Below are 24,782 nucleotides of genomic sequence, written 5' to 3'. Positions count from 1 at the left end.
AATAACAAGTGCATCTTTCAGCCCTTAAAAATTACAGATTAGCCAGTTTTTCTGACCTAATAAAATAATAAACAGCTGCTTAAAACCCAAACTGGGAACGCAAGATAATTTATTTTACAAGTCACGCCTTAGTTTCTAAGTCACGCATCTGCATCCAGGTCACCTTTCTGCAGCTATTTCTGCACTGCGGCTACCATTGTGACCTGAACCTGTCTGAATCAACATTAGTTGCATAACATCTAGTGATTACTGGGTTTGCCGTGTAAGCCTCTACTGTCCAGAGTATAAGACCAGGCGGCAACCTAAGTACCGGTCACCGTGTCTAGCTATAAGGTAACAACAGGGGGCTGTTATTGGCAGAAGACCTCGCCAACACGACTAGAAGTCTTGCATGGTGGCTCTCTGGTGATCATAACACTATCTATCCCATCAGCGGTGGTAGAGCAGGGGTGGGGAACCTTTTTTCTGCCGAGGGTCATTTTGAAGTATATAATATTATTTGCAGGCCTGGTGCAGGCCATGCCCCCTCCACATAACTTTACACAGGGCAGGGCCACAATTGCTGGTGATTACAGCAATGCCTGGAGCATCCTGAGGAGGGCAGCGGTGTGACCGTCTGGTGTCCTAAGGACACTCCAGGAGGCACTGCTGCATAGATTCTGACTGCAGGGTGCCATTCTAGGCACCCTGCTAGCCAGGTGAGGCTAGCAGAAAAAAGCCCAGAGGGCCAGACCAAATGATTCCTAGGGCCTTAAACGGCCCCCGGACAGGAGATTCCCCATCCTTGTGGTAGATGCTAAGAAAGTAGAACAATTTGAACATGCATGGGACAGGCATAAGAATATCCTTACAAAAAACTGAGGTTCACATAAGGTTGAGGTTACCAAAAGGTAAAAAAGGGCAGACTAGATGGGCCAAGGGCTTCTTTTCTGCCATCACATTCTATGTATCTATCTATCGATCTTGGATCCATATTCCTTTATCCGGTGCTTTTTTGCTGATGGTGGAACACAGTGACGGCACCATTTTTTTGTAGAATATTTTATTCTGATAACTTCGGTATTTCCAGAAAACATGAAGAAATTGGGAAATAGTTTCAGAAAGAAATAAAATAATTGGCTGATGACCTGCCCAGAGTGTGGAAGCAATACCTTCAGGTAAAATCCAGCCTCCAGGGATTTTAAAGATTTTGCTAGAGTACCATATAAATGCAGAGGAGGGGTAGCACTGAAGCTGACGTCCGGTTGCATACGTAGCTTGTAACTTAATTTTGTAACTTATATACCCATCAGACCTCCACATGCCTCAGATCTCCTTGCGTGCCCTTTATAATGCCCATCAGTACCTCCCACATGCTTCAAACCTCCCCACGTGCCTATTGTCATTCCCATCAGAACCTCCCACATGCCTTCAGACTTCCCCACGTGCCTATTGTCATTCCCATCAGAACCTCCCACATGCCTTCAGACCTCCCCACGTGCCTATTGTCATTCCCATCAGAACCTCCCACATGCCTTCAGACCTCCTGAAATTCACCTTATAATGCTCATCAAACCCCCACATGTTCTTATACCTCCTTTCATACCCCTTATAATGCCCATGAGACCTCCATGTGTTCATTAAAATGCCCATTTAGATGTCCCACATGCTCCCAGACCTCCTTACATGTCTCTTATAAAAGCCATCATACCCCTTACATGCTGGCCCCACTCCCAAACACGATGGCATTACTGCCTATACAAGAAAGTAGAGCACTGCCCTGGGCATCCTTTAGATACTCTGGGCAGCTCTTTAGCACTTCTACTGGCTGCCAGATGCCATTCCAGGCATCCTGCAAGCCAAATGGCTTCGTGCTCTGGACCTGATTCAGACCTGCTCGCTAAGATGCGTGGATTTTACACTGAAGTGCTCGCAGTGCTTGCTGCAGGGTATGGTCAACCACAAGCGCTGCGATCGCATCCGATGGTACTCAATGTTACCGATGGTTGCATACACTTCCTGGAGATGACGTGCGCAAGTTGGCATCTTAAGACAGGCTGGTGGGCATTGCATTCACAATGCGATCACACGCCAAGGCATAGTGAGCATGCTAATGCCTTGCCGTGCCATCGCCTACCTTTCAGAATTTGCATACGCATCAAGCGAGTGAACGCATTTAGCGAGCGGGTCTGAATGAGGTCCTCTGTTCCGAAGTGCTTTAAATTAACTACCATTGGCCCTCATTCAGAGCCGTTCGCTATTTGTGGTCGCTCGTTTAAAAACAAGGGGTGGCTATTCAAATGATCCGTACGCACATTGCAGTCTGTTCACACCTCTAAGTCTGAACGAGCGAGCAAAACATACGCTCGTTTATTTGTTAAAAACGCCCCCTGGCCGCTCGCATCCTACGTCATGTCCGCTATTTATTAGATTAATCGAGTACATCGACCAGCGTATGAACTGCTCGCTATTCTTGTGGTTGGTGTTTGCTACCACAAATTTGCAGCAGTTCTGGCTATAAAATAACCCAGTGACGTGGTCAATGACGCTGCTGTTTTAAATATGCACACCCATAAAACGCCCGTTTTGACCTTTAAGCACGCCTGCGTTCGGATCTCCACTCCCCATTTTCAAGCACCTTCCCCTGTTACCACCCACATACGCCTCATTCTGTCACTCAAAATAGCAGGCCCTCGCTATATTGCGTACCAACGATTTTCGGCCGCACTGACTGGTTCGCGCATGCGTACTAAAAACCGTACGCATGCGCAGATGTGCAAACATCGCTCGGAACGAGCGTACTGCCGCTAACGAGCGGCTCTGAATGAGGGCCATTGTTCCTATCCCTAAAAATGGTCCACCGAAAAGTTTAAATGATTATCGCCCTACAGCCTTGACATCTCTCGTGATGAAGTGCTTTGAGAGATTGGTATTGAGTTGACCCATGTAAAGTCTCACTTTGTAGCGGGCTTTGACCCTTGGCAGTTTGCCTTTAGGGCTAACCGCTCGACCGAGGATGCTATTCTGTCTTGCATCAGGTGCAGTCTCATTTAGAAGCTAGGGATACCTATGCAAGAATTTTATTTGTAGATTTAAGTTCAGCATTTAACACTATTGTACCTAGTGCTCTGGTCACTAAGTTGTTCGGGTTGGGCTTAAATGGTCTTATTTGTAGATGGTTGCTAAACTTTTTATATGATAGATCTCAGGTGGTCAAGTTGGGGAATTTCAGTTCCAAGGAGTTGGTGCTGAATGTTGGAGTTCCGCGAGGGTGTGTCCTGAGCCCAGCTCTGTATTCATCGTTCACCCATGATTGTGCGTCTCAGTCTCGGTCTATTAAGGTCATTAAATTTGCAGATGACATCACTATCGTTGCTCTGATAACCAACGGGGATGAACTTGCCTATAGAGATGAGGTGGCTAGATTGTTTGAGTGGAGCAGTGAAAATTGCCTACTCCTAAATACAATAAAAAAAAAGGAAATGATTGTTGATTTCAGAAAATGTAGTGTCCCTATGAAGGCCCCTGTTTGTTTAGACGGTCTGACCGTCGAGGTAGTGTCTTCTTTCAAATAGTTTTTTTTTTTATCTCTGATACTTTGTCATGGTCCTTAAATTCAGCCTTCTTGGCTAAGATGGCACACCAGCGCCTGTTCTTTTTGCGTCGTTTATGGCTGGTGTGTGAGTAGGGGGACTCTTCTAAATTTTTACTGCAATATTGTGGAAAGTGTCCTGACTTATGGGATTGTTGTTTGGTACGGGAAATGTACTGTGGCTGAACGTTGGGCGTTGGGTCGGGTGGTTCGGACGGCTGGCAGAATTATTGGAGGTGTGCTACCGCGCGTCCAGGAGATATATATGAAAAAAGGATCCTGAGGAACACTAGATCTATTTTAGAAGATCCCAGCCACACTAACCATGCTCTTTTTGAGAAATTACCATCTAATAGGCGTTTTAAATTTTTGCATAATAGTTTTTTTCCAACTGCAGTGCGTATGTTAAATGCCTGAATTAACTCTGGTTGATTAATGCTGTTATGTTGTTTTCTCTTCTTTTTCCTTTTTCTTTTTATTAGTAGTGTAATTGCTGCCTGTTTTATTATGTGGATAGTGCTGCTTGGTTTTTCGTTGACATCCTTTGTGCTGTTAATGACAATAAAGTATTATTATTATTATTATTAAATGCTGGTGCCATGGAACAGCAACAGTGTCACCCCCAGGGTGCCCCGGGTAACAAAATGGCTAGCCCACCCCTAGTTATGACCCTGCCTCCCCATGTACTATTTATATTCCCATCAGAACCTCCCCCACATACCCTGACTCCCTCTTGTGTCCCTAATAGACCTTCATAGAGGTTTTATTATGTTTCTTATTAAGACAGTGACGGACATCTTTGTTTTTTATATCTATCCGTTTGGAGGTCTGGGAAAACTCGTATTAGTTAGTGGCTTCAATCTACACAGGATATCTTTATGTGGCCATCTATTTACCCATTTTGTGTACTATGGTTGTGTACGGGATCCTGGTGGTCGGGATGCCATCCTTCACCCTAATCCTAACCCTCCCCTCCCGCAGCCTAACCCTAACCCTCCCCTGCAGCCTAGCCCTAACCCTCCCCCCACAGCCTAACCTTCCTTCATCCTAATCCTAACCCTCCCCTCCCGCAGCCTAACCCTAACCCTCCCCCGCAGCCTAGCCCTAACCCTCCCCCCACAGCCTAACCCTCCCACAGCCTAATCCTAACCCTCCCCTCCCGCAGCCTAACCCTAATCCATTTCCTGCAGCCTAACCCACAACCCTTCACCCAAGCCTAACCCTCCCGCAGCCTAATACTAGCCCAAGCCACAGCCTAACCCTAACCATCCCCTCGCAGCCTAACCCTCCCACAGCCTAATCCTAACCCTCCCCCCGCAGCCTAACCCTAATCCATTCCCCCGCAGCCTAACCCTCCCCCCACAGCCTAACCCTAATCCATTCCCCGCAGCCTAACCCCTAACCCCCCCACAACCTAACCCTCCCCCCGCAGCCTAACCCTAATCCATTCCCTGCAGCCTAACCCCTAACCCCCCCACAACCTAACCCTCCCCCCCACAGCCTAACCTTAACCCTCCCCCGACAGCCTAACCCTCCTTCACCCTAACCCTAACCCTCCCCCGACAGCCTAACCCTCCTTCATCCTAATCCTAACCCTCCCGTAGCCTAATCCTACCCATTCCCCGCAGCCTAACCCCCAACCCTTCACCCCAGCCTAACCCTCCCGCAGCCTAATCCTAACCCTCCCCCCACAGCCTAACGCTCCTTCATCCTATTCCTTACCCTCCCCTCCAGCAGCCTAACCCTAACCCTACCCTCTCAGCCTAACCCTCCCGCAGCCTAATCCTATCGCTCCCCCCCGCAGCCTAACCCTCCTTCATCCTAATCCTAACCCTCCCCTACCGCAGCCTAACTCTAACCCATTCCCCGCAGCCTAACCCCCAATCCTTCACCCCAGCCTAACCCTCCCGCAGCCTAATCCTAACCCCCCCCCACAGCCTAACCCTAACCCTCTCCTCGCAGCCTAACCGCCAACCCTTCACTCCAGCCTAACCCTCCCGCAGCCTAATCCTAAACTCCCCACAGCCTAACCCTAACCCTCTCCTCGCAGCCTAACCCTCCCGCAGCCTAATCCTAATCCCCACCACAGCCTAACCCTCCCCTCTCAGCCTAACCCTCCCGCAGCCTAATCTAACCCTCCCCTCGCAGCCTAACACTCCTGCAGCCTAGTCTAACCCTCCCCCCCTACAGCATAACCCTCCCGCAGCCTAGTCCTAACCCTTCCCTCCCACAGCCTCCCGCGGACTGCCCTACTATATGTGCAATCCTGGCTCCCTCACTGTGGGCTTTATTCAGACCCGCTCGCGTGCGCTATGTGCTCGCAAACGGGTCGATGGTGGCCCAGTGCGCATGCGCACGATGGAGCCGGCTCCGTCGTGCGCATGCATGAGACCCGGATAGCGACGGGCAATCCGTCGCCCCTGGTCTCGTACCAAAGAGGGTGTGCTGTCGATGTTGAGTGACAGCACGCCCCCTTTGGTGGGTGGGCCGGCAGAGTGGCTGCCCAAACGGAGGTGTTCCGATGTGAACGCCTCCGTTTGGGGCCGGTCTCACTGACATCACGAGTCAGATGTCAGACAGAGACGAAAATCTCTCTTGGGCTTGCGGCAACGAGACCCTACCACAAGGGTCTTGTCGCAAGCCCGATGGTCGCGATGGTCTTGACCATCGCGACCATCTTCCTGGCCGCTCGCTATAGCTGTGGGTGGTCACCCACAGCTATGCGAGCGGCCAGGAGGCCGCTCTAAAAAACAAGAAGGCCGACCCTGATTCAGAGCGAGCGCTCTGATAGAGCGTCCGGCTCTGAATCAGGGCCTGTGTCAGGAGCCGAGTGCTGCATGTAATGCTACAGTGCAGCACCCGGCTCCTGTCACTGAGGAGGCCGGATGACGCCTGAGTTTTACCCAAACCCCCTTGTGATGCCACTGCTCTCAACCCGTTACTGCCTAACCCTCTGCCTAGTGCCTAACCCTAATACTTACCTACATTCCTGGGCAGCTTTCTGGGAGCAGCAGGAGGGGACCTGCTGCTCTCCTCTTCGTGGGCTGGGTCAGACGATAGACAGCATTAGGCCCCACCCCTTTTACAGAAAACAACTGCGATTCGTGGGTTCGAGAGGAGGGGGTGGGGCTAAATGACGCGATTTGCCCCACCCGGGGGTTGCCTGAAAAATCAGGAGCCTCCCGCGATTCCCGGGAGAGTAGGCATGTATGCCTCACCCTAATACTTACCATCGGGATGCCAGGAGTCAGGATGCCGGAGCCAGCACTGCGACCGCTGAGAGGATGACGACATTCCTATGCTATATACTGAATATTGCACCCTTTCCATTCTCTTCAGGCAGCTGTCACATAATGAAATGATTGGCCCAATCAGTACATAATAATATACATGTCTATTACAGAGAGTTACAGCCCAGGAAATGGCAGAACAGTTTTACAATCAATGTGCTGCAAGAACTTCAGTGACTAACAATATATTACGTACTTAGCTCTGGTCTAGTAACTGCTAACATTCCATCTGCTTTTCAACTAATATATCTTGTATGTAGTTTAGCCAGCACCATTTGCTTAAAAGCACTTGAGTATTAAGATTTACTATGTACCAATGAAAAGGACCTTTTGTGTGACATATAATTTATGTCATATGACAGTCAGTGATGTAGAACTGTAAGTAGCTTTTCAATGAATGAGCTGTAGATCAGAATGCATGCAGCCGTCGTTGCTTTAATATTATATTTATGGCACTGTAAACAAGGAACAAGGAAAATGCATCAAGAACTTATACCCCTTTTACACCAGAGCAAAAACCTGGGTTTTTGCTGGGTCTACCCAGGTCGCAGCTCAGTGTAAAAGGGTCCCTGAAAAATAACCTGGGTCAAGTGACCCTGCAATCCAACCCAGGTAGCTACCAGGGTTGGACCCAGGTAATGGTGCAGTGTAAATGGTGCAACCCAGGTTATCTGTTCTGGATCATGCCTAAAATGAGCGGATTGGTGGTTGTGGAGCATTCACCTCCCACTTTTTATGACCTCACAGGTTTAGCAGGGCAGACCTGAGTTCAGTGTGAACAGGGCTGACCTGGGAGTAACCCAGATCAAAGGTGCAGTGTAAATGGGTCTGACCAGGGTTGGAACCATGTCCAAAAACCCAGGTTGGACCTGGGTTTTTGGTGGAAAAGAGGTATTACACTTTGTATCATTTGACCGTACTCATGGAGAGTAGTTCGCTCTCCTCCAGCAGCTAGAGTACATAATTATGTCTGTGCAGATCTGAGCTGTAGGTGACTGGCTGATAAAGCTGACAGAGAGAATGCAGGAACAGCTGTAATGTCTAGTTCTTAGAGTCTCAGGCTTTAGTATGCCCCTAAGGGAGCCCCAGCTGGCAGTAATTCAGTTCATTGTACGACGGATACCATTTCCTACCCTAGTGCAAATGCAACATACTGTATACAAAGGTGAGTATTTGTTAAAAAATAAAGAGACATAAAGCGGTACTTCCATTTACAGATTACTGATCCTAGGAATGGCCATCAACCATCGATAATTAACGACCAATGATGGTCTCCTACTGATGGTCAATGGTTCAAGCCATTGCTGGTGGAGATCGGATGGTTCTCCACCATGGATGGATGTTAGGAGGCAATGGTTTCTTTTCATTTCTTGGCGCAAAAATGATGCTCAAAAATATACATATGAACATATACACATACTTGGTTCAGTTGCGCAGTACAGAAAAGCGTGCCCGTGGGCAAAAGAAAAACCAGATATATGTCCAACTGTGAATGAGTCTCAACGTTTTTTAATGTATCACGTTCTTCTTTCCTTCCAGGAATGCTCTCCGTACGCTGCGCATCTGTATGATGCTGAAGATCCCAGAACACCTCTAAGGGTCCTCCCTGGCCTCTGCTTTAACTATTGCTCAGATTTCTATTTCAATTGCCAGAGCACCATCTCCCTCCTGACCAATGACAAAAACATAATGGAGTCTGCCAAGGACAGAGATCTGTTTTGCAATCAGCTTGAATTACCAGATGAAGACTATTGTTTCCCAGAAGTGATACAGAACATGGACCTGAATAACAATCTCGGGGCTGTAGTTGAAGACCAAGAAGGATGCCTTAAGATGTGCTTAGAGGAGGTGGCCAACGGGTTGAGGAACCCGGTCTTGATGATCCATGCCAACGATGGCACACATCGAATGTTCATAGCTGAGCAGGTTGGCATCGTCTGGGTCTACTTACCTGATGGTGGACGATTAGATGAGCCCTTTCTCTACCTGCAGGAAAGTGTGGTGACAAGTCCTTGGCATGGGGATGAGCGGGGCTTCCTTGGAATGGCTTTCCATCCAAAATTCAAGTGGAATGGGAGATTCTACGTTTACTATTCCATAGTGGATGATGAGTACGTGGAGAAAATCAGGATAAGCGAGTTCCGTGTCATGTATCGGGACATCAATAGGGCGGATCGCCATTCTGAAAGGTGGGCAGAGCTAAAGAAGCTATGGTATATGTTATGTGTATTGTAGTGAAGATTTGATGTTATGCATTTGTTGTAATTGTTTTCTGTATAAGAGAGCTGAAGTCATCATCATTTTTGTTGATCAATTTTGAGGATTGACAAAATGTTTCTGAAAGCTGAAAAATTATAAATATACATTAAAAGTCAATTAAAAGTGTAATTAATACATAAAACTTAACAAGTTTGGTTCGGTGCCTTGGTTGGGATATGTAATTGGCTGAAATTTCATAGAAAAAATGAAGAATTTTGGCTTTTGTATTATCTTGATTTTTGGTGGAATGCTTGTATGTTATTAGTTTTTGGCGGAGGGATACTGCTGTCTACATTTGTTGTCTTCCTTGTATGTTTCATTTTTTACCTTTTACCCCTAATACACTGTAATTGTTTTTAACTAAAAAATATAAACAAAAATTACCTAATAACATCAATAAAATACAGGTAAATCTTAACGTATGCCCTAACTGTATGAAAGTGTAATGATTTATACACGTCCAGTTAAAGCTGGTTAGTGCCAGTAAAAGTAAACAATTTAAGTTATGGAAAAGTTCTATATTTACAATAGTGTTAACTTGGAAACCTGTAAAGTTCTGCTGCCAGGCACTGAGGCCCTGATTCACAGCCGGACGCTCTGACAGAGCGCTTGCTCTGAATCAGGGCCGGTCTTTTTTTTTTTAGAACGGCCTCCTGGCCGCTCGCATAGCTGTGGGTGACCACCCACAGCTATAGCGAGCGGCCATGAAGATGGTCGCGATGGTCAAGACCATCGCGACCATCGGGCTTGCGACAAGACCCTTGTGGCAGGGTCTCATTGCCGCAAGCCCCAGAGAGATTTCGGCTCTAACAGAGCCGGAATCTCTCCACTGACATCAGACTGTTACTTAGGCCTTGCTCATTTGCAGTGATATTCAAAACTAATTAATATAAGATGTGCACTGTTTGTATATGTTTGTGTTGGTCTTAATGTAACTACATGTATCACTTTGGTTGTGAGAGAGGGGTCACCTCCTTTCTGTGCTTATGGAGATCCTCCTTTCCCCTGAGGTTTTAATGGAGGTGTTTCCATCCCCTGAGGTTTTAATGGAGGCTCTCCATTCTGTGGTTACAATTGGTTGAGATGGAGATGTTTCCTACTATGGTCATGATGGAAGGCCCCCTTGTTGTTATGATTGTTGAACTCCCTTTGTGGTTGTGATGGAAAGGTTCTCTCATAGGTGGTCATCACACTGGGCTCCCTCAAAGGTAATGTAGCTCTTTCCTCACTCTGTGGTTGCTATGGAATTAATCCCACCTTCAGTAGTTATGATGAAGGGGCTCCCTCCCTCTGTGGTTATGATGAAGGGGTTCCCTCCCTCTGGGGTTATGATGAAGGGGCTCCCTCCCTCTGTGGTTATGATGAAGGGGCTCCCTCCCTCTGTGGTTATGATGAAGGGGCTCCCTCCCTCTGTGGTTATGATGAAGGGGCTTCCTCCCTCTGTGGTTATGATGAAGGGGCTCCCTCCCTCTGGGGTTATGATGAAGGGGCTCCCTCCCTCTGTGGTTATGATGAAGGGGTTCCCTCCCTCTGTGGTTATGATGAAGGGGCTCCCTCCCTCTGTGGTTATGATGAAGGGGCTCCCTCCCTCTGTGGTTATGATGAAGGGGCTCCCTCCCTCTGTTGTTATGGATGAAGGGGCTCCCTCCCTCTGTAGTTATGGATGAAGGGGCTCCCTCCCTCTGTGGTTATGATGAAGGGGCTCCCTCCCTCTGTGGTTATGATGAAGGGGCTCCCTCCCTCTGTGGTTATGATGAAGGGGCTCCCTCCCTCTGTGGTTATGATGAAGGGGCTCCCTCCCTCTGTGGTTATGATGAAGGGGCTCCCTCCCTCTGTGGTTATGATGAAGGGGCTCCCTCCCACTGTGGTTATGATGAAGGGGCTCCCTCCCTCTGTGGTTATGATGAAGGGGCTCCCTCCCTCTGTGGTTATGATGAAGGGGCTCCTCCCTCTGTGGTTATGATGAAGGGGCTCCCTCCCTCTGTGGTTATGATGAAGGGGCTCCCTCCCTCTGTGGTTATGATGAAGGGGCTCCCTCCCTCTGTGGTTATGATGAAGGGGCTCCCTCCTTCTGTGGTTATGATGAAGGGGCTCCCTCCCTCTGTGGTTATGATGCAGGAGCTCCCTCCCTCTGTGGTTATGATGAAGGGGCTCCATCCCTCTGTGGTTATGATAAAGGGGCTCCCTCTCTCTGTTGTTGTTATGAAGGGGCTTCCTAGTGCTGTGGTTTTTATGGAGAGGTTTCTTCATGATGTGTTTGTAAGAGAGGGACCTCCTCATGCTGTAATTGTTACAAGGGGCTTCCTCAAGCTGTAGTTGTTATGGAGTGGCTTCCTCACACTGCAAATGTTTTGGAGGAGCTTCCCATATGTCATTTTATCCGGTGGATTGGAGTGACATATCGGGCACATCGGCTAGTGTGTACCTGCTATGTCGCTGTGGTTGTTATGGAGGGGCTTATTCATGGTGTCATTGTTATGGAGAGGCTTCCTTGTGCTGTAATTGTTATGGAGGGGCTTCCTCACATTGTGGTTTCTATGGAGAGGCTTCCTCACGCTGTAGTTTTTATAGAGGAGCTTCCTCATGCTGTGGTTGTTATTGAGAGGCTTCTTCATGCTGTGGTTGGTGTAGAGGAGCTTCCTCATGCTGTATTTTTTATAGAGGGGCTTCCTCACACTATAGTTGTGATGGAGGAGCTTCCTTATGCTATGGTTGTTATGGAGGAGCTTTCTCACACTGTAATTGTTATGGAGGAGCTTCTTCATGCTGTGGTTTCTATGCAGGGTCTCACCTACCCTGTGCGTATGTTGGAGGGGCTCACTTACCCTGTGGCTACGATGGAGGGTCTCACTCACCATGTGGCTATGATGGAGAGGCTCACTCACCTTTTGGCTATGATGGAGGGGCTCAATCACTCTGTGGCTACGATGGAGGGTCTCACTCACCCTGTGGCTATGATGGAGAGGCTCACTCACCTTTTGGCTATGATGGAGGGGCTCAATCACGCTGTGGCTACGATGGAGGGTCTCACTCACCCTGTGGCTATGATGGAGAGGCTCACTCACTTTTTGGCTATGATGGAGGGGCTCAATCACTCTGTGGCTACGATGGAGGGTCTCACTCACCCTGTGGCTATGATGAAGGGTCTCACCCAACCTGTGGTTGTTATAGGGCTGCTCTGTACATGTTTCAGTATAATGTGCATGAGCAGGTAACATCTCATTGAGTTAGTTCTATGAAAGTAATATTCAATATTCTCATTAATAGGGTTATTTTGGAGATAGTAGAACCATCCAGAAGCCACAATGGGGGACAGTTACTGTTTGGTGTAGATGGATATCTGTACATATTCACAGGAGATGGAGGGCAACTTGGAGATCCAACTGGAGAATTTGGAAATGCACAGAACATGTGAGTATCTGGAAATGATCTGTATGATCTGTATGTAAACACCAGTAACAATTCAGTCAGAAGGTGATTGTCCTGCCAGTATGTTTTTAGACCGTGGAAGAAACTTTAAAAACCTGGAAGAAACTCAGGGCTTCATTCAGAGCCGGACGCTATTTGCGCTCGCTCGTCCAGAAAATAGGGGTGGCTATTCAAATGAACCGTTCGCTCTTTGCGGTCTGTTCACGCCTCTAGGTCTGAACGAGCGAACAAAACTTGCGGTCGTTTTTTGGAAAACTACGCCCCCTGGCCGCTCGCATCCTACGTCATGTCCGCTATTTATTAGATTAATCGAGTACATCGACCAGCGTATGAACTGCTCGCTATTCTTGTGGTTGGTTTTTCCTACCGCAATCTTGCGAGCAGTTCTGACTATAAAACAACCCAGTAACGTGGTCAATGACGCTGCTGTATTAATTATGCACACCCTTAAAACGCCCGTTTTGACCTTTGAGCACGCCTGCGTTCTGAATTCCACTCCCCGTTTTCAAGCACCTTCCCCTGTTACCACCCACATACGCCTCCTCCTGTCATTCAAAATAGCAGGCATTCGCTATTTAGCGAACAAACGATTTTCGGCCGCACTGACTGGTTCGTGCATGCGTATTACGATCCGTACGCATGCGCAGTTGTGCAAACATCGCTCGGAACGAATGAGCGGCCGCTTACGAGCGGATCTGAATCTGGCCCTCAAACACCTTGGCCCTCATTCAGAGCCACTCGCTAGCGGCAGTACGCTCGTTCCGAGCGATGTTCGCACATCTGTGCATGCGTACGGTTTTTAGTACGCATGCGCGAACCAGTCAGTGCGGCCGAAAATCGTTGGTACGCAATATAGTGAGGGCCTGCTATTTTGAGTGACAGAATGAGGCATATGTGGGTGGTAACAGGGGAAGGTGCTTGAAAACGGGGAGTGGAGATCCGAACGCAGGCGTGCTTAAAGGTCAAAACGGGCGTTTTAAGGGAGTGCATAATTAATACAGCAGCGTCATTGACCACGTCACTTGTTTTTTTTTAACTCAGAACTGCTCGCAAAATAGCGGTTGAAAACACCAACCACAAGAATAGCGAGCAGTTCATACGCTGTACGATGTACTCGATTAATCTAATAAATAGCGGACATGATGTATGGTGCGTGCGGCCAGGGGGCGTTTTTATCAAAAAAACGAGCGTATGTTTTGCTCGCTCGTTCAGACTTAGAGGTGGGAACAGACTGCAATTTGCGAACGGATCATTTGAATAGCCACCCCTTGTTTTTGAACGAACGACCACAAATAGCGAACGGCTCTGAATCAGGCCCCTTATTCCTTATCACCCCCTACTGGGTTTTCTTCCCCCCAGGTGTTTTCCTTAATCCTTTAGGAATAGAAATTGCTCAGACATCAGTCCCCATTTCAGGCGATGCGTATGCAATACTATGAGAAATTAAAGGGACAGCAGGAGAAATCAGCAATTTCTCTGTGGTAAATAACCCTGTTGGTATATTGCCTGAAGCAGTAATAACCCCTTTGTCAGGTGAAAACTCTTGGAAAAGGGATTATCACTGCTTAGTAAATAAACCTCTAAGACAGGGCTGGCCAGACTTTTGGACTTGGTGATCTGGTGGAGTCTGTCTTGCCGAAATCACACATACAGGGGTATTCAATATGGGAGCGATAAGTCCGTTTTTGCGTTAATATATCGGAGGTATGACGTCATTATCGCAGGTTTTAGTTTTACACCGTATTCAATTTCAAAGACTTTTCGCAGGTTAAAAAAAGTCTTTGATAAAAAACGGGGATAACTTTTCACCATTGAATAGGTGTCGAAAAAAAGTGCAGAATTGGGGTTTAGGGGTGCAGGCTTAAAAAAATAACTTGCACCCCTGGGAATGACATTTAAAAAAGAACTGTGTCAAAAAAAGTTTAAAAAAAAAATAGGGACACCCCAAAAAATGAATTTAAAAATTGGGTGAAAAAAAAATGGTAAAAAATTGTTTAAAAATAGGGAAATAGGTTCAGGGCTATTCTGCAAGTATGCGGCACGTGTTTTCTAGAATAGATTTATAGCGGCAGGTGCACAATTGCAGAATTTTAAAAAACTTACTTTAGGGACATAAAAATATGCTAGTACCCATTTTCATGTACCCCAAATTTGATGGGACCACTTAAAAAAACGAAAAAAATAACCTAAGTTCTCTTCTGCAACACTTCTTCAATGTCGGGAAAAATCACCTGCTGCGGCTATTTAAATCCCCGACTTTCATTTAAAGGCTAAAACGGGGGTACAAATAGTGATCCCCCATGTTTTTACAGCTTTAGGGGGGTCCTACAAATTTTTCCTTTAAAAAATTGTAACTTTACGCAAATCCAACTTCGCAGGCTCCCGTTTTCGTTAATTTCATATTGAATACGGGGATAAGCGCAGGTAATAGCTCCGATATGAAACGTAAACTTCGACAGCGAAGTTACGTTTCATATTGAATACCCCTCATAGTATCCCCAATTCAAATTATGCCACACAGTAGCACAATCTTATTCACATTACACCACACATGGGGCTCTATTTATTAACAATATTTTGACTAAAATAAAGTGAAAAAGGGTGACTTCACACCCTTTTCACATTATTTTAGTATCACCTATAGTTATTACAGGGCAATTGGAGTAGAATTCGTAAAATTCTACTCCAACCCCTAAGTATCACTAATTTTTAATAATCAGATCACATTTCCCATAATTCTAATGGGAAATGTGATCTGTCTGGTAGTTACTAAAAATAAATTGTGAAAAAAATACCTAGGGAGGCCCTGTGATAATAACGCCACCTGGAGGTGACGTTATCCAGGGTCTCCCCCGGTTACCGGACTCCTGCCCTGCTCTAACGTGGAGAGCAGAGCCAGGAGCCAGCCCCAGTGATCAGCTGTGTGGTCTAAACAGACCCCACACTGATCTCTGCTAAACAGACCGCAAGCTGATTCACTGCAAAAAAAATATAAAAAAGAAGTAGTACAAAAAAAAATTAACTTACCTGACTCCAGGGACCGGTGGTCGGGGCTGCGGGTGATATCCTTCCTCCGGTCAGCTGGTCTCCCATGCTGCACTGCAGCCTGGTCATCAGGTGATCGGGTCCCAGTGCAGTATGGGATATCACCTGACCGGAGGCATGGAGGACATCACCGGAGGCCCAGATCATGCAGGTAAGTGTAATTAAGGGAGGGGGGGGTCGCGGGGGGTCCGTGATCACGGGAGCGGAGCTTAGAGCCAGGGGGTGCTTAGCGCCGGGGGGAGGGGGTAGTAGCGGCGGACGGTCGGCGCATGCCCGGGCACTCTGTCACAGTATTTTTCCGAAAATACCGTGACTAGTGTGCTGATGGGATTTGCAGGGACAGGAGCTTTATCGCAAGCTATGTCCCTGCAAGGGATTTGTAGTAAATCCCTGTGATTTTGTAATATCACACTACAATCTGCATTCAATATGCGGATTGTAGTAAATAGAGCCCATAGGGCCCCTAATTCACATTACACCACATAGTAGTGCCCTTTATGCTGTGCCCACTGTAGTAGTGGCCCTTATGCAATGCCCCCAGTAGTAGTGCCCCTTATGCAATGTCCCCAGTAGTAATGCCCTTTATGCTGTGCCCTCTGTAGTAGTGCCCCTTATGCAATGTCCCCAGTAGTAATGCCCCTTATGCAGTGCCCACGGTAGTAGTGCCCCTTATACAATGCCCACTGTAGTAGTGCCCTTTATGCTGTGCCCACTGTAGTAGTGCCCCTTATGCAGTGCCTCCAGTAGTCCCCCCCCCTCCCAGTGCAGTACATCCCCCACACCCCTGTGTATTACCCCCCCTTCTGTGTTGAATCCCACCCCTGTGTAGATATCCCTTGTCACACTCCCAGTGCAGAACCACCCCCCCACACCCCTGTGCAGCACTTACCTGACTAAACGCTGGGCAGGCTGCTTCACCATTCCCCACTGCCAGGGCTCCCCCTGTCACTCCCGCTGCCGCTGACTGGATTAAACTGGACCCAGCAGGCGCACAGGCTCCTCACATCGCAGGTGACATTAAGACGTAACTTGCGCACTACATCGCTGGGAAAGCGGAAGTCATAGGCTAAATACAGATTGCCTTGTAGGCAAGTTGGTCGCGATCTACAGGCGAGAGCTCCGCCAGCTACCGGTAGATCGCGATCGAGGTTTTGGCAAGGTCTGCTCTAAGAGTTATATATTGGAAGGGTCAGGGTCCCCCAACAACAGAGAACTGGGAAGTGAGTCTCCGGTCACTCTGGTCAGCAAACCTGTTGCGTATATCCAACTTGCTTACGTCTCCATTCTGCGTTCCCTTTACAGAGGCGTCTTGCTGGGCAAAGTTTTACGAATAGACGTAAACGGGGAAAGAGCTGCCGGAAAACCCTATGGAATCCCACCGGATAACCCGTTTGTATCAGTGCGTGGCGCCTCCCCGGAGGTCTACGCCTACGGCTGTAGAAACATGTGGAGATGCTCCGTTGATCGAGGAGACCCGGCCACTGGCAGAGGGAGAGGACGGATATTTTGTGGGGATGTTGGTCAAAGTCGATATGAAGAAGTCGATCTCATTATAAAAGGAGGGAACTACGGCTGGAGGGCCAAGGAGGGCCTGGAATGTTTCGACATAATGCTTTGCCTCAACTCCTCCTTGCGTAAGAGACCATATTTAAGCACATATTATAAAACATATAAAACATTCATCTACTACTTTTCATTTCATTTAGGGCCTGATTCAGACCCGCTCGATAGATGCATTCGCGCACGCAGCCGTCAGCAGCCAAAGTATGAAAATCCCGCAATCGCACGCCAAGGAATTAGCACGCCCACTAAGTCTTAGCGTGCGATCGCGGTGTGTGTTTAGTCACCCACCAGCCTGTCTGAAGACGCCCACTTTCCCTTAGCAATATACGTCATCTCCAGGAAGTGTATGTAACAATCGGTAACATCGAGTAACATCGGATCCACACGCAGCACTTGTGGCTGAACAGACCCTACCGCAAGCACTGCGAGTGCTGCTGTGTGTAATTCAACCATGTGACGTGTACTATGACGCTGCGTCTTAATTATGCACGCCTCTGAAATGGCGTTAAAAACACACAGACACGCCTGCGTTCGCACCGCCACTCCCCCGTTTCCATCGACCAACCCCTGTCACCATCCATAAATGGCTCATCCTGTCACTCATTCTAACGAGGCGCCTACCTGCAAGGGGCTATCGCATGGACTGGTTCGCGCAAGCACACTGCATTGCATACACATATTGCAAGCATCTGCAGGCTACGTGCGAACGCAGCCTAGCGAATGGGTCTTAGGCCCTGATTCAGACCCACTCGCAAGCGGCTGTCCGCTCGCAAGTGGGTCGATGGTCTGCACTGAGCATGCGCACGACGGAGGGAGCTCCGTCGTGCGCATGCGCCAGACGCGACGGGCGAAGGAAAGTCCTTCGCTCGTTGTGTCTGATCAAAGGGGGCGTGCTGTCGATGTTGATTGACAGCACGCCCCCTTTGGTGGGCGTGCCGGGGGCGTGCCTCCCTGACGGGGGCGTTCCCAAGGGAACGCCTCCCGTCAGAAGCCGGCCCACTGACATCACTAGTGATGTCAGTGGGAGTGATTTTGGCTCTGATAGAGCCAAAATCACTCCGGGCCTTGCGGTTGAAAACCTCAACCGCAGGCTCCGGCTCGCAGTTTCGATGGTCGCGATGGTCAAGACCATCGCGGCCATCAAACTGCACGCTCGTATAGGCTGTGGGGGGTGACCCACAGCTATACGAGCGTCCAGGAGGACGCTCCATTTTTATGGAGGGCGGCCCTCATTCTGAGCGTGCGCTCTGCTCAGAGCGTACAGCTCTGAATGAGGGCCTTAGTGCCAACACTTGCACTGAACCACAGCATCCAATCAGAAATTAACTTTTCTCTCGTCTAGTGTAAGTTATGACTACAAGTTTCTGATTGGTTGCTATAGTTTAAACATTGCTCCTAAATGCAATATTAGTAGATGCTGTATCTATTTGTATGGGAAATACAAGCACCTTCATGTGACACCACGTGGGCGAATGGGGACAATTTAATGAAAGAGGAGAAGAAGAACACAATGAAAGTAAATTGTATACAAATACGCAGCAATAAGTCATTTTATGGTCATATCCTAAACCAGTCTCCATCCTCTGATTCTCATTTAAATATCTTGTCGCACAAGACAAAAATCTATATTTGCATCTATGGGCAATGGGCTAATTCAAAGTTGTACGCTAATTCCGACACAGCTGCGAGTTTGTACGTAGCAGATATGCGAAAATATGCAAATGTCGCAACTGCCGAGAGATGGTTTAAGACGCCCACCTGCGGCTTTGCAAATTCAAGCATCTGCGTAAAATGTTGCAGCATCTGTGCACTATGACGCGCCATCAGTTGCAGATTATTAAATTATCGCAATACTGACTAAGTCTATGGTCGCGCAGGATGGCCACGGGAATTGAGATGCCAGAGCCATATTCCTTGCGTACGGGATTGCAGTCACGCGGGGAGACCCTCCCCCGAAATGGTCGCGACTCGCCTGCATTCAAGTCGCCACTTCCGGTTATTTCCGCCAAATACTCTCTGACTGTCAATCACACTGCGCATAAATTGGCGCTGCTAGCGACTACTCTAATGGTTGATGCATTCGCATTACGATTTAGACTCAAGCGCAGTTTACTGATAAGCACTCAACTCCGTACACATCGGAATAGCGTACTGCTTTCACGTGGAAGAGCAGAACCCCCCCCCCCGCAGATTCTGCCATCTTGATGTGCTACAGGATCTGTATATAAAGTACATGCTGTACAGGACTGTAATAAATGTGGCTTAATTCAATTATTATATTACATGAACAGGACATTATAATTATATTATATGCAGTGCAATGTTTATGCATTATATGCTGGAAAGCTGGGGATCAGTGTATATAACGGACATTTGTTATATTGCATGTAAATTATGCTATTTATATACAGTATACGTATAGATTTTTGCACTTGGTATAATGACACATTTATACTGATTCATCTCTAACAGATGATGTTCTTCCGATTTTTGCGTATGGGCACAACGTTGGTAAATCAGTCACTGGCGGGTACATCTACCGGGGATGTGAATCTCCAAATTTAAATGGCCTGTACATCTTTGGGGACTTCATGAATGGGTAAGAAATAAGAATAGAGGAAATAATAATGCAAATATATATTAATGCATTATTTCATTTTAGCGGTGCTGTCTTCAATTGGATTATGGATCAAAATGAGTATCAGTATTGTAGCAATAGTAACAACATTAATATTAATGCTGGGTAAACACTAAATGATGTGTACCCAGCGCGATCTCGCCAACGATGGGACCCGATGGGGGTCCCGGCATCGGCAAGTGCATACACGCTTGTCGATGCCAGGAGCGACGGAACGACAGCGGGGACCATGCTGCATTCAGCAGGGAGAGCGAATCATCATTGACATGGCCGGTACACACTGGCCGATGTGGATGTAATGTCGTCCGATCGGACAACATATCGTCTAGTGTGTACCCAGCTTAAGTCCGCTTGCTAGGTGCTGTCATTTATTAGCTATATAGAAATGGTAACATCTTGTTCAAAAATTATATGAAATTTCTTTGTAAAAAGGTTATAGCTGGGGTACTGCTTTGGGGGCCCTGTGGCACTTATGACTGTGGTGGCCTAAAAGTATGATCATAAGGTCATCATTCATGTCCTAAGCAAAAGTCCCTCAACTGCGCAGCACCTCAACATACTGAAGCCACCACATTCAGTCAGTGGGCAACATCACCATACCAAGAAAATTACCAGATTCACCCATCCAACACTGGCATTAAGATTACAAGGTCACCCTACAAACACTGCTATAAAGTTTATAAACGGCCCCCAGCTCACCCTACAACACTGACACTAAAGGTCATCAGCTGACGACACCCTCCACACAAGATAACCAGCTTGGTCGGTCTCATTCAGCAGTGCACGCAGAATTATAGGGATCTGAATGTGCTCAGGACCCGATGTGAGAATGTGCAGAACGAGTTCTGCATGAGAGCACACAAGCCCCTGTATGCCGGGGCCTGGATGACAGGCAGAGGCGTTTACTGGGCGGTGCGGTGTAACGGAAGACCTGCATATGACGTCGCCCCTGTTTTCTGGGAGTGGCAAGGCCAGGACCTGTATCCATGGAGGCGGATTCCTGGCCTCACATGCCGGCATGCCAGCCTGCACATTTGCAGTTCAGCAAGGATGGAATTGCAAAGTTGCTGGTGTGCGGCTTTGCACTTCCGTTGTCTGCTGAATCAGGCCCTAAGGTCACCAGCTCATTCCACCAACACTGACATTAAGATCACCAGCTCATTCCACCAACACTGGCACTAAGGTCACCAGCTCATTCCACCAACACTGACACTAAGGTCACCAGGTCATTCCACCAAAACTGACATTAAGGTCTCCAGCTCATTTAACCAAACTTACACTAAGGTCACCAGCTCATCCCACCAAAACGGGCACTATGATCACCAGCTCATTCCACCGACACTGAGGTCACCAGCTCATTCCACCAACACTGACACTAAGGTCACCAGCTAATTCCACCAACACTGACACTAAGGTCACCAGCTAATTCCACCAAAATTGGCACTAAAGTCACCAGCTCATTCCACCAACACTGACACTATGGTCACCAGCTCATTCCACCAACACTGACACTAAGGTCACCAGCTCATTCCACCAACACTGACACTATGGTCACCAGCTCATTCCACCAACACTGACACTATGGTCGCCAGCTCATTCCACCAACACTGACACTAAGGTCGCCAGCTCATTCCACCAACACTGACACTATGGAAACCAGCTCATTCCACCAACACTGACACTAAATTCACCAACTCATTCCACCAAAACTGGCACTAAGGTCACCAACTCATTCCACCCACACTGACACTAAGGTCATCAGCTAATTCCACCAACACTGACACTAAGGTCACCAGCTCATTCCACCAACACTGACACTAAGGTCACCAGCTCATTCCACCAACACTGACACTAAGGTCGCCAGCTCATTCCACCAACACTGACACTATGGAAACCAGTTCATTCCACCAACACTGACACTAAATTCACCAACTCATTCCACCAAAACTGGCACTAAGGTCACAAACTCATTCCACCCACACTGACACTAAGGTCATCAGCTAATTCCACCAACAACACTGACACTATGGTCACCAGCTCATTCCACCAACACTGACACTAAGGTCACCAGCTCATTCCACCAACACTGGCACTATGGTCACCAGCTCATTCCACCAACACTGACACTAAGGTCGCCAGCTCATTCCACCAACACTGACACTATGGAAACCAGCTCATTCCACCAACACTGACACTAAGCACTAAGGTAGTATGGGGGAGAAGAAGAAAACTCTCTTGTTGGGGGCACTCGAATGTAAAGGTTATAATAAGAATAATATATAAAAAATAACTTTTATTAGATATATTTTAAAATACCAAAAACAAGTCTGAGCCTGTTACTTATTGGCATTACTGTTGGAATAACAGCTATAAATTATCACAAGCAGAACACGAACATACATAGAACATAAAACAACATATAATACAATACTTATCACAATTATGTGAAGCTAAGTGAAATATTACAAATAGGTCTATAATTCTCTGTCTCATACAATATTGAGACCTATATAAAACATATACTATTTCAATGACCTCATAATGTCGTCATAGCACAATGGCTAATCAGAATTACGGCAGAAGCATACAAGGAAATCTTCTAGAAAAGAATGTGATAATAACCATACAATATTCAATATAGGTTACGTGAGAAATCACAGCACAATAACACTGAACAGTAATCAGAGAAATACAATGATAAGGGGGTCAGATGAAATAATAGCTGACCCTGCAAATATCAAAATGAATATAAGTAAATCACAGGTTGTAATGAGAGGCAGATCACACGTAGGTCGCCTGTGATGCCACCCAGGTACTTGTAGACAGTAAGGTTATAGGAAAAAGTAAAGCTACTCCTTTATGTGGAGTTTACAAAATAGCAGCTGCTGCATGCCATTGTATAGCCATTGAATGGCATGTGAGCGTACTATAAAGGTACTCCCAGGGTAGGGAATAAGTACAATGAGTATCTGCTGTTGGACTGCGTTAAAAAGAAGGTCCTGGTGTAAACATTGCAGGAACCTCTAATAGGCGCACCCCAATGAGAGCACTCATAGAGACAATAGTTATCGTAATGAAATAACACAGCATAGGTTTGCGATCTGTGCTGCTGCCAGTCATATACCAAAGGTAGTGGTGAGTGGTGGGAAACCCAGATCGCATATGCAGTGATAGGAAGAAAGAGTATGAGTGTAGCTGCACTATGGCTAGTACAGGACAAGTGGAGCTCTGTTGCCCTAAAGGTATTGCAGGGTCACAAACTTGTCTCTGTTAAATAAAGTCACTCAGTGCGCTAAAGAAAGTGTAGTATGAAAAGTACCTGAGCGCTCACCTCCAGGGAGCCGGTGTGTAGTATAGAAAATCTGCCACTAGAAGAGCCTGTCAGTATGCTGCCATGACGAATCCCGCCTGTACACAGCCGGATTCGCGGGTCTGAGACGCGCGTTTCACTGTCGCTTCCTCAGTCAGATGCATGTGGACTGTGATACACAGGTGATCTTTAACCTGCGTTGTGACCAATGGGAGAGCAGCTGCTGTGTGTTGCAGATGCAATACCCTTGTCAATAGGTCCAAGTGTTAACTCCCTCTATTGGTCCACAGCAACAGGAGGGAGTGAGTCATAGGAGGGGGGAGTGTTTGGGTTAGATGAAGCTCATAACGATCAGGCTAACAGGCAAAGGTGGAAAACCTGACTAGTAGCTGAAGTGTCTGTCTTGCAGCAAAAATAGTTATGCAAAAATGCTAATACCAAACATACAGATATATAAATAATAGATATAAATAAGTGTGTATAAAGTGTATTTATTCCACCAACACTGACACTATGGTCACCAACACTTCAGACCAACACTGACACTATAGGGTAAATTTACTAAAGTGAGAGTTTTTAGATGTGGAGATGTTGCCCATAGCACAAAATCAGATTCTAGCTATTATCATATCAGGTGCTAGTTAAATGACAAGTAGAATGTGATAGGTTGCTATGGGAAACATCTCCACTTCTAAAAACACTCACTTTAGTAAATTTACCCCTAATACTCACAAGATTATTCTACAAACACTAATGTAAGCATCATTAGCTGACCCCTCCCCCACCCCCCCAAAAAAAATATTTTATTTAGACCAAAGAAATCCATTGCTCATAATTTCTGATAAAACACAGGTTTTTCAAATAAACACTGAAGTGATGATTTCCAATGATCATCGTCGATTATAAGCATCGGAATCAGAATTCACAGATACCGTATCTCGTAGTGAAGACATAAATGATCATATAGCTTATTATATTGTTTTTGCATGCTTTAGACGACCTTGGCCTAACTTTATATACTGTATTCCGCATGAAGTCGGCTAATGGCACTACATGAGGATGTGACCAGGAATACATGGACCAAGCAGGATATCTGTATGGGAGATTCTACAATCTGTTCTTTCCCAAAACTCATCAACACGTACAGCAAATTCATCATCTCCTTTGCAGAAGACGAAGCAGGTGAGTCCCCGCAGACGGCAGCTGGGCAGGACACATATTATAATATAGGAGGGCAGGGCCGCAACTAGGGGGGGGCTAGAGGTGCACGTGCACCGGGTGGGGATTGCAGGGGGGTGAAAAAAGCTGACTCAGTCATCCGGCGGCCATCCAAAAATGGCCGCCGCCAAGGAAGAGACAGATGCTAGAGGTCCTACTGGACCTCTAGTGTCTGTTAGCAGAGCGCAATGTACACAGCATTTTTGGAAGTGCCGGGAAAGCTGGCGCTGCCGGGAGAAGATGCTGGAAGCTGCATCTTCTCCCGTGAAATCCCCTGGCAACGAGCATAAACCCCACTGGAAATGTGCATGTAACTCCTGGCAACGAGCATGAAACTCCTGGCAACGAGCATGGCACCCCATGGCAACGAGCATGTAACCCCCTGGCAACGAGCATGTAACCCCTGGCAACGAGCATGGCACCCCTGGTAACGAGCATAAATCCCCTGGCAACGAGCGT

At 47.2% G+C, this 24,782-nt stretch overlaps 1 protein-coding gene across 2 annotated transcripts in view; it reads left to right on the top strand.

Annotated features, from left to right (window-relative positions):
* LOC148442268 (HHIP-like protein 2) overlaps positions 1-24,782 on the top strand; it is a 77,236-nt gene that overhangs the window by 6,651 nt on the left and 45,803 nt on the right. For both annotated transcript variants that reach the window (XM_088464103.1, XM_088464104.1), the window contains exons 2-6: positions 8,401-9,050; positions 12,388-12,531; positions 16,897-17,228; positions 19,630-19,756; positions 24,142-24,287. In XM_088464103.1, the coding sequence (XP_088320229.1) occupies positions 8,401-9,050; positions 12,388-12,531; positions 16,897-17,228; positions 19,630-19,756; positions 24,142-24,287 (1,399 nt within the window). The remainder of the gene's footprint in view (positions 1-8,400; positions 9,051-12,387; positions 12,532-16,896; positions 17,229-19,629; positions 19,757-24,141; positions 24,288-24,782) is intronic.

This window comes from Taudactylus pleione, unplaced genomic scaffold (genome assembly GCF_031769625.1).
Source record: "Taudactylus pleione unplaced genomic scaffold, aTauple2 ptg001579l, whole genome shotgun sequence".
In the NCBI taxonomy this organism is placed as follows: Eukaryota; Metazoa; Chordata; class Amphibia; order Anura; family Myobatrachidae; genus Taudactylus; species Taudactylus pleione.
Note: the sequence above shows the minus strand (reverse complement) of the source record. Positions and strands in the feature narration are given on the sequence as shown.